This window comes from Montipora capricornis, chromosome 4 (genome assembly GCF_036669925.1).
Source record: "Montipora capricornis isolate CH-2021 chromosome 4, ASM3666992v2, whole genome shotgun sequence".
NCBI classification, from domain to species: Eukaryota; Metazoa; Cnidaria; class Anthozoa; order Scleractinia; family Acroporidae; genus Montipora; species Montipora capricornis.
Window position 1 is genome coordinate 36,610,164 of NC_090886.1, and position 9,320 is coordinate 36,619,483.

Below are 9,320 nucleotides of genomic sequence, written 5' to 3' on the forward strand. Positions count from 1 at the left end.
CCTAGTCCATTCGTTGGGTCAGCCCATTTGAAGAACATACTGACAAATTCATCAGGTGTTGGTGTTTGTCGGTGTTGAAGATTTCTTCCTTATAATACCAGAAGTGATTTTTGGCGGGTAACCTTTAGACTGTAGATTTAAAGCTCTGTGTAGAAGTGTCGCAGCACCGCTAATTTTATGTTTTTTGTCGTGGTGAGAGTCGAAATCGCGATATCTATCTGTATGTGTACGTTTCCGATAGACGTCAACAGAATCGCGCGAGACGAGGGTGTCAAGGAATGACAACTGGTTATTGGATTCATGTTCGAAGGTGAAGAAAATATGCGGGTCGATATAATTCAGTGTATTGTGGAAGGAGGAGACTTTTGGATTATCTGTTTAACATCGCTAGCTGACAGCATCTTAAAGGCAGGTAACGATGGCACAGACTCAGCGAGAAGAGCAGAGGGAGTGTCATCTCCTCGATTTGAATCAGTCTGATCGGTGTCGAGCTGCCTACGGATGGCTTCTATCTTATGAACAAAGTATTTTGCTAAGTCGTTACAAACCTGAGTTGCATTGTCCAGATGAGGCGGGAGACCATCATCCACTGTGCGGTTGAAAAAGCACTGACTATCAAGGAATAGTTTCCTTGATCACCACTATCCTCGTCTGTAAAGTTACTGTATATCTCCCTGAGAGCCTTACTCATAAGACGGGTGGTTGCATTACGTTTTGCTTTAAAACAGCAAGATCGGAGTCCAGTCGCGACTTCCCCCACCTCTTTTCAGCTTTACTTCGTTCACGCTTCGCCTCCCTGATCTCCTCACTAAACCATGGTACACGATCAGGTATCTGGACGGTGGTCCTTGTCATTAATAACGGAGCATATGCTTGCATCCAAAGCAGCTTTCAGGGTGTCATTATAATATGTTACGAGTTCCTGAAGGTCATCTGATGGATTCTTGCATAACTCAGAAGAAGCCAAGTCCTCATTGAGGGAGTCTGCGTTAACTAAGTGCAGCTTTCTGAAGGAAACGTTCCGTGCAGTAAGTGGTGGCTTAACAGAGCGGATAGAGCACAGCACGGCTGCATGGTCTGAAATATACCGGCTTATGCGCGGGGAAATACTAAGGGTGCATTCTTTTGGGAGAATCCTGGCTATTCTCATTCCGGATTAGGAATAACAGAATTCGTGGAATATCAACTCGCAAGAAACGCATATTCTGAAAACTGAATACTATTAGCGAAGGTGACCTGGGAACTATTTTATCCGTGCATGCCCCAGTTGCGTTGGCATCGCGACTGAAAAAGGTTCCCGAAAGTTTGGAACACGAAATGGTGAAATATGGCCATAAGTACCAGTTTTTTGCCGGTTTCCTCTATTTTTCGGTTTTCTTAATTTTTTTTTTAATAAATAAACTTTAACATAATACATTTCACAAAGTAGATACATGACATAAATTTTCTTCAATTGCTAAAAACTTTAATGGGGAAAGATGACGAAGATTTTTTTGTGCTTGTGAGTGCTTTGCGTAGTGCAAGACGGCGGCGTAAATATGCTCGGATACAAGGGTTTGTTGAGGAAACCAATTAATGCTAACGTCATTTCTTTCGGCCCAAGCAAGGGCACTTTTTTTTAAATAACACAAACTGGTAGCTCTTCTTGATCTAGCACCGGTAAAGAAACAGAACAGAAGTCAAGTATACCTGCATCTACGGTATACATTTTGGATCGCTATTCCATTCAAGTTTTTACAATTTTCAAGCTACCGGCGGGCGACCGGCCGGCTGCGTATCATTTCCCGCCAAAAGATTCCCTAAAGAACGTATATTCTGTCTATTCGGAGTGAACTGATATTCCGGTCATTCCGTTCATTCTACTATCGGGAGCAGAATGAAGGGAATAGTATTCAGTTCATTCCGGAAACGGAATAGGTCCCAAAAGAACACGAATGCCGTCTATTTCGTGTCTTCCTATTCCGGAATAGTACCAAAAGAACGCGCCCCAAGTAACTGATCAGATTGGCGTGTAATGATTAAGGTCAAGGGTGTGGTCATGTTTGTGAGTTGGGCCAGTGACGTGTTGCTGAAGTCCGTCTGACCCCAGTAAATCTGAGAGTCTTTTGCAATCAGTTTCCAACGCATTATCCACATGGATATTAAAGTCCCCTGATAACATAAGCTGCTCTCGGCACAGAACTATGGACTCCAGATTATCTGCGAAATCTGAGACAAAGGTACTCGTAGGAACCTTGTGCTTATCGAAGATCGGTGGTCGATAGACTATGACAATGCGGAGGCTGTGTGAACATGCAGGCCTGTTGATCGATCCACTCAAATACAGAAGCGCCGTTCCGCCACCACACATAAATACATCCATACATGCTTTGTTTAAACACGGTAAAACCTCTATCAAAAATACAATAGGTATAGTACAATAAAATTCAGTATCTACTCTAGTAATAAAAATACTGTTTTACAAGGTTGCCGTGTGGGAGCCTAACCCTCATTTTCATAAAATCGGTTCATTTCTTTTTTGAAAAGATCTAACTGATTCGATCGTAGGTTGGGTAAGCTGTTCCATTGTGAGGCCGCCCTGTAGCTAAAACTCTTTTTGAGATAGTTGGTATTTGGTTTGGGCAAATGAAGCTACATTTCTAAATTCCTGACATTATAGTTTGTGGTGTGAATTGAAAACAGGTCCTGTAGATAAGTGCAGCAAGTGCGTGTGGGCCCTCAATGCGCTCGGTCCGCACTATCAAGACCTCGGGCCGATATTCTCCAAGTACGGCCTTCATCATAGGTCAATAAGATATATATAAACCGCAAATTAATGTCACGGACAACAGCAAAATACATTTTGTGGTTTGTGATTTAGGCTTATTTTCCACAAAGGAGTGGGAAGGGAGAGAAATGAAATTCACTTTAGATCTCGGGGATATATTTTTGGCAAGTTTTATTTCGTTTTATCCCTTGTGGTGGTGTTTTCGGCCAGTAAATTAAGGAAACAAATTAAGGTTGAGATACAAAAAAAAAAGTTAAAAGACTAATACTGCACAGAAAGAGGATTCTTGATGTCCAAAAAACCGTCATGGCGCTGTATTACAGTGCTTCTCGGCAGTCATAATTTCAATAATAATAGCCGTTTTCACACTGAAGACTAACAAATCGTCCTAATGTTTGTTCTCCTAATGTTTATTAAAAACGACCGATTTCGCTGAAGTTGTACTGATGTTATGCGTCAAGGCATGAACCTTTGAAAATTGTGATCATAGATCCCTTTATTCTAGAACCCAAGTCATCAGAAAAACCTCAAAGAAGCCCCAAGGTAAAGTTTTATTGAAAAAATAATGAAGTATGAATATTGATGAATATTTATTACCTAGCTGTTGGGTTTTTTTTTCCTGTTGGTAGTCACAAATGTGCATACCCCACGGATATTGAATTAAGCTCCGCTCGGGTGAATCCAATCTACGAAATATCTAGATCTTGCTTCTTTCTTGTGTGAACATTATTTTGCATAGAACGAATACTCCAATCGACATGCTTCTTGCGAACCAGTTTGTTTAGTCGTTCCCTCGACGTAGAAATGAGATAACATAATCGCTTTCAACTGACAAACAAAATAAAAAATGATATCAAGTTTAAAAAAAAAAAAAACAGCTGTCGACGTCACGAGGACTTCGCAGTGGTCCCCCATCCAAGTACTCTCCCCATTCGAAGGGGCTTAATATTAGTTGACACTTAGACTAGCATCAAGGATTGTGACCTTTGTGTTAAATTTGCGCCTGTCTTGTCGAACCTTACAACGCTTAAAAGAAAAAAACATGAAAACTAACAAAACCCCGGTGTCTTGCCGTCATTTTTTCACAGATGTATCCTTTGTTTCATAAGTTGTTGGTAACACGCAAGGTAACTTTGATCACAGGCGGCCGCTAAAATCGATTTCACTTTCTTTTTTGCGATTTTACTTGTACAACCAAAAGTGCGATAAAAAAATTAAACGTAGCGAAAATCTCCCAAAATGTTTTTAGCTGATGATAACTTTTCTTATTACATCCATTTAGAAATTACCGGTGATCCTTGCAATCTGATTGGCTCTCAGCAGTGCGATTGCACTACCACACGTACGCAATGCGTGCCTATTTTTATAATATCCCGTATCTCGTCAATTTTCCCCTCAAATATCCTGATCCCTCTAATTTTTTTACCTAAATGTTCCGTAGCTAGTAGTAATGAATTATCACTGGGAGCCCTCACTCCCAAACACCCCGGGCAGAAGTAAGTTGTCGGAAGAGGCGAACCCGGAGGCGGAAGGAGTGGGAGCCATGGCAACACGCTGGCGATCGCTGTTGGGAGGTGGGAGGGTCGAACGCCCGACGTCCGTTCAAAGCCAAAAAGAGGAAAAAACGGGATAAAACAAGCCTATTTATACCAAAATGGTAACAAATTATGCAAATACGGTCCTCCCATAGAACAACAGATGCACGGAAATTCTCAATTTAAATCTCAAGAGAATAAGGGGCGTTTGTACATGATGGCCCCAGTGATAATAGCATTAATAATAAGAGATAACCTCTATTTCTGTTAGTTAAATAACAGATTTATCTTTTTGGTAAACATTCGCCATTTTACGAAGGTTACCCGTAGTTGTAGTTCACTGTAACTGGACAATTTGTGTTAAGTGTTTTTGCATCCCATGGATACGCCCTTATAGGCTTCTTGTTGTAAATAAGCCTGCGTTCACACAAGGCCCGTAAAGATGGTGAACAGTGGTGTTACTTCGGTGGCTGGGAAAACACAAAATTGAGGCTTTTCAGAGACACACCGGGCTTTGGGCAGAAGAAGATTTCCGTAGCTAACTCGCGTCCCCGAGTCGTAAGAAAACTCTTTAAGAAGGCATATAGCCACAATACTCCAAGAAAGGGGCTATAAGCGAAGCGGCGAGCAATGCACGCCGGACAATACGAATCCCCAGCTGAAATCTTAACATGACCTCTGGCGGGTATGAACAACTTTGCCAAGTAGGGTAGCCTTTGTATTGAACTAGCAAAACGTTTTTGTTATTAGGTACCTGTCTCGAAGATTTGCAAGGCTCTCGAAACAGGGAAAACTGTGAGAAAGGTAATAGCAATAAGCGTCAGTTAATTGGATTGACTTCGGTGGTAGGTATTTCTAGATCTGCGATACCAAGTTCACGTTTAACAAAGTTATTCGTGATCATTTTAGTTCGTTTATCTTTTACAAACAAGCCTAATTATTCTAGGTCTAAATCCACGTGATGACACGGCCATGTTGGTGAACAAAACAATAGAAAATGGCCCCGCAAATTTTCCAAAACAATAAAGTCAAATTTCCAAAAGACATTGTACACCATCGTGGCCTCCGTGACGTCAGATGAAAACCATCAATAAACGAACTGGATTTTGTGGAATGTTGCTGAAGCTTAAATAGAAAACTAAAATTTGCCTTGTTGGTGTACAAAACAATAGAAAATGGCCTCACAAATTTAGCTAGTTAAACGACAGATTTATCTTTCTGGTAATCTCTCGCCATTTTCCGTGGTTGTAGTTCACTGTAACTGAACAATTTGTGTTAAGTGTTTGTGCATCCCACGGATACGCCCTTTTAGGCTTCTTGTTGTAAATAAGACTGCGTTCACACAAGGCCCGTAAAGATGGTGAACAGTGGCGTTACTTCGGTGGCTGGGAAAACACAAAATTGAGGCTTTTCGGAGACACACCGCGCTTTGGACAAAAGAAGATTTCCGTGGCTTACTCGCGTCCCCGGGTCGCAAGAAAACCATTTAAGAAGGCATAGCCACAAAACGCCAAGAAAGGGGCTATAAGCGAAGCGGCGAGCAATGCACGCCGGACCATACGAATCCCCAGCTGAAATCTTAACATGACCTCTGGCGGGTATGAACAAATGCAAAGTAGGGTAGCCTTTGTATTGAACTAGCCAAACGTTTTTTTTTTTTTTATTAAGGAACTTGTCTCGAAATTTTGCAAGATTCTCGAAGGAAATACAGCTACGAGAAAGGTAATAGCTATAGGTGTTAATTAAATAGATTCACTTCGGTGGTAAGCATTTCTGAATCTGCGATGCCAAGTTCACGTTTAACAAACTTATTCGTGATCGTTTCATTGATCGTTCATCTTTTACAAACAAGCCCATGGCAATTATTCTAGGTCTAAATCCACGTGATGACACGGCCATGTTGGTGAACAAAACAATGGAAAATGGCCCCACAAATTTTGCAAAACAATAGAGTCAAATTCCCAAAAGACATTGTACACTAACATGGCCTTCGTGACGTCAGATGAAAACCATCAATAAACGAACTGGATTTTGGGGAGAAAACTAAAATTTGCCGTAGTGTGTTCACGTTTTCCAAAGAACTCAGTTGAGATTTGGTTGCTTTACACAGCAGATTCTTGTAGAATGCGACACCACCGAAAAGCTACAATACAATACATACCAAGTCCCCCATAGGGGCTTTTCAGCGCCAACCAGTTGGTTATTTACAAGTGCAGCTTAGGAGTTGAACCAGAGACTACAAGGAACAAATTCAACGAGTGGTCAGAACGGGTCTTGAACACGGAATCTCCTGATCCCAAAACTAGCGCCCTAACCACTGGGCCGCACTCCCTCCACGACTTAATATAATCTCAGCCATTGTCACTGTTGTGTGTCTATTTTAACCTGTTTGTATCATACAAAGTTTAAGATTTTTTGACTGTTGTCCAGATAGTTTTCACGTTAGGTCTTAACCGCCAAGGTGGTGGACAGAAACATACGATCTCTCATTGGCGTCTTTGTTCGACCGTTAACATTTTCACTTTACATCATTGTCACCTCGGTTTTGAAACTATGGAAACCTCAAATGCAGTAATTGTAAAAAAATGCATGCCAAACACACAATACTCATTTTTCACTCAATAAACCTTTTTGGTGTCGTCCCTTTGCTAAACCTCTGTACTGTACTCATCGTAAGGATACAGCTATTACAACAGCTCTCGGATTTAGTTCAGAAAACAATGAACACGAATGCCATAACATTATTTTTCTTCAGAAATGGATTTCATTTATGCGTAATATGATGAAGGATACCTTAATCAGATCTCCTGATAAGGGCGAACCTGACATAGAACGACAAGAAAATGCAATGATGACTTCAGATCTTTGCGAAAATTTTGTCGCTGCTGCCTGCTTAAATGAGTCAATGCCATTCGACAATCAAACAAGTGAATTTGGTGAGTGTCATTTTTTTTAATGAACTGAATGGGCAACGTTTGACGATTTCATTCGATACGATACGCCTTCTGCTGCAGATCGGAACATTACAGCAGCTACTATAGCTTCGCGTGCTTTTCTGCAGCAATTGTAGAAGGGTATGTGAAAAGTGCATCTAAGCCAAGAGGTGCATGGATGGCCATTAAATGACGGTTGCGGGGAAGTATAAAAAGGAATGGGTACGGAGAGTGTGGCGCAAGGAAGAAAGTATAAAGAGAGGCAATGGATAGCGAAGGATGGATTAAGGGGAGGGGATGGGCAGAGTGTGGAGAGGAGAGAGGGAGGAGAGACAGATGCATGGGATGGACTGGGAGAGGGGAGGGGTAGACAGCGGAGAGGTTGAAAGTGAAAGGGGAAGAGAAGGAGAAGGGTTTGGATAGTAGAAAGGAGAGAGAAGTGGAGAGTAGGGAGATTTTGGAAGTCGGGAAGGGTAGGGCTGGGTGATAAGAGCTTGACAAAAAATTTGACATCTATTTTTAAAGAAACTTTGTCGCTTATCCTATCCATAACTTTTTCTTGAAGATTTAAACGTGACTCGAATTTTCAGAGAGGAGATGTTTGGATTTGAATTCAATGGGGGCGATTGGATTACGATTTCAGTTGACGCTACTAATGAAACCAACGGTGAGCTCTTTAAGCTGCTTTTAGAGACAAATGGTGCATCATTTAACTATAACGCGAACATGGAACATTACGAAAGTTATGTCATGGCTTCGGGTGGTTAATCCATCAGATCCACCTAGAAACACATGACCTTGAAACCTGTAACTTTCAAGTCTTTTTCTTGGAACAAAGCTGAGGATATTAGGAAACCAATTCTACGCCCAAATATGGACAAGAGTGAGATCGAAGCTACACGCGCGGAAAAATGTATGAGCTATGTTACATCCAAATAAGGAAATCTTTGCTTTCAAAAAACCCCAGCTCTGAACGAGAGCTTCTGATCCACCTTATTATATCCTCAGAAAAATATCGCGTTTCTGATTGGACAATGACGAATGCACTAGGTTATAAAGTGCAATGCGGAAGTTGCTATGGGAGCACAGTGATGGAGTATTTTCAATTGTGGAGTATATAATACGAAAAAATCGTGTTGAGTTGAGCATCATTTTGTGATTTATGTGCTTATGTGATGTTTTGAAACTTCTCAAAATTGCACAAGCCGTAGGCACTCGCGTTTATACTATCGAGATCCGAACTGTAAGTTACAGACCGAGTTTTTCCGTTGATTTATGGCAAAGGAAAGGAACTTTATTTAAGTGTCTAGTCCTTCTAGCGCTGGAGCACTAATTGGGAACATTGTAAACTGAAATTAACAATGAAAGCAAATCAAGTCAGATGTTAGTTTTTGAAGAGAGGGGAAACCGGAGTACCCGGAGAAAACCTCTCGGTGCAGAGTAGAGAACTGACAAACGCAACCCACATGTGACGCCGAGTGTCGGAATCGAACCCGGGCCACATTGGTGGGAGGCGAGTGTTCTCACCACTGCGTGTATCCCTGCACCGCACTAGCGCGTAAGCTTTTATAAATTGTGTTAGTAAGAGTAGCATATTATGCTACTAGCAGTGCCCATTTTTTTGCCCAAATTACTCAAATTATGCTCGTTTTCCAAATTATGCCACAGTTTCTTAATTTTTTTTTTCATTTTGCAAAATGAGCGAAACAAGTCCAGAAAATGAATCACGATCGCGTAGCAAAACGCTTTTGATGTCAAAAGCTCATCTTCTATTCACGGTACTTTGCTTTCTTTGTCTGAACGCAACGGTCTCTGGCTATGTTTGCTGGTTCTGTTATGGTCTCTAGCTGCAAATATCGGGCAGTATAGCTGACGCCATTTTGCAAACTTGCAAATGAGAGGTAATGGGACCAAAACCATAAAGCAACTTCCGGTCACCATATAGCAACTTCCGTCATCTCGTGCCAGAATGCCAGCCTCTTAGGGAGGCTCTCTCTCCGTTTCTAAACCGCGAATGCGGCTGGTTTCAGGCTTATCAATATCTACCGACTATGCTAGAAGTGCTGTTTTTTAATAATCTGCAAA

The 9,320-nt window shown here is 41.5% G+C and overlaps 1 protein-coding gene across 1 annotated transcript in view; it reads left to right on the forward strand.

Moving 5' to 3' along the window:
• LOC138046639 (uncharacterized) overlaps window positions 1-8,003 on the forward strand; it is a 20,181-nt gene extending 12,178 nt beyond the window's left edge. Inside the window, exons 4-8 of the mRNA XM_068893243.1 lie at window positions 3,273-3,310; window positions 5,053-5,106; window positions 5,971-6,024; window positions 7,058-7,238; window positions 7,801-8,003. Of these exons, the coding sequence (XP_068749344.1) occupies window positions 3,273-3,310; window positions 5,053-5,106; window positions 5,971-6,024; window positions 7,058-7,238; window positions 7,801-8,003 (530 nt within the window). The remainder of the gene's footprint in view (window positions 1-3,272; window positions 3,311-5,052; window positions 5,107-5,970; window positions 6,025-7,057; window positions 7,239-7,800) is intronic.
• Window positions 8,004-9,320: the final 1,317 nt, after the last annotated feature.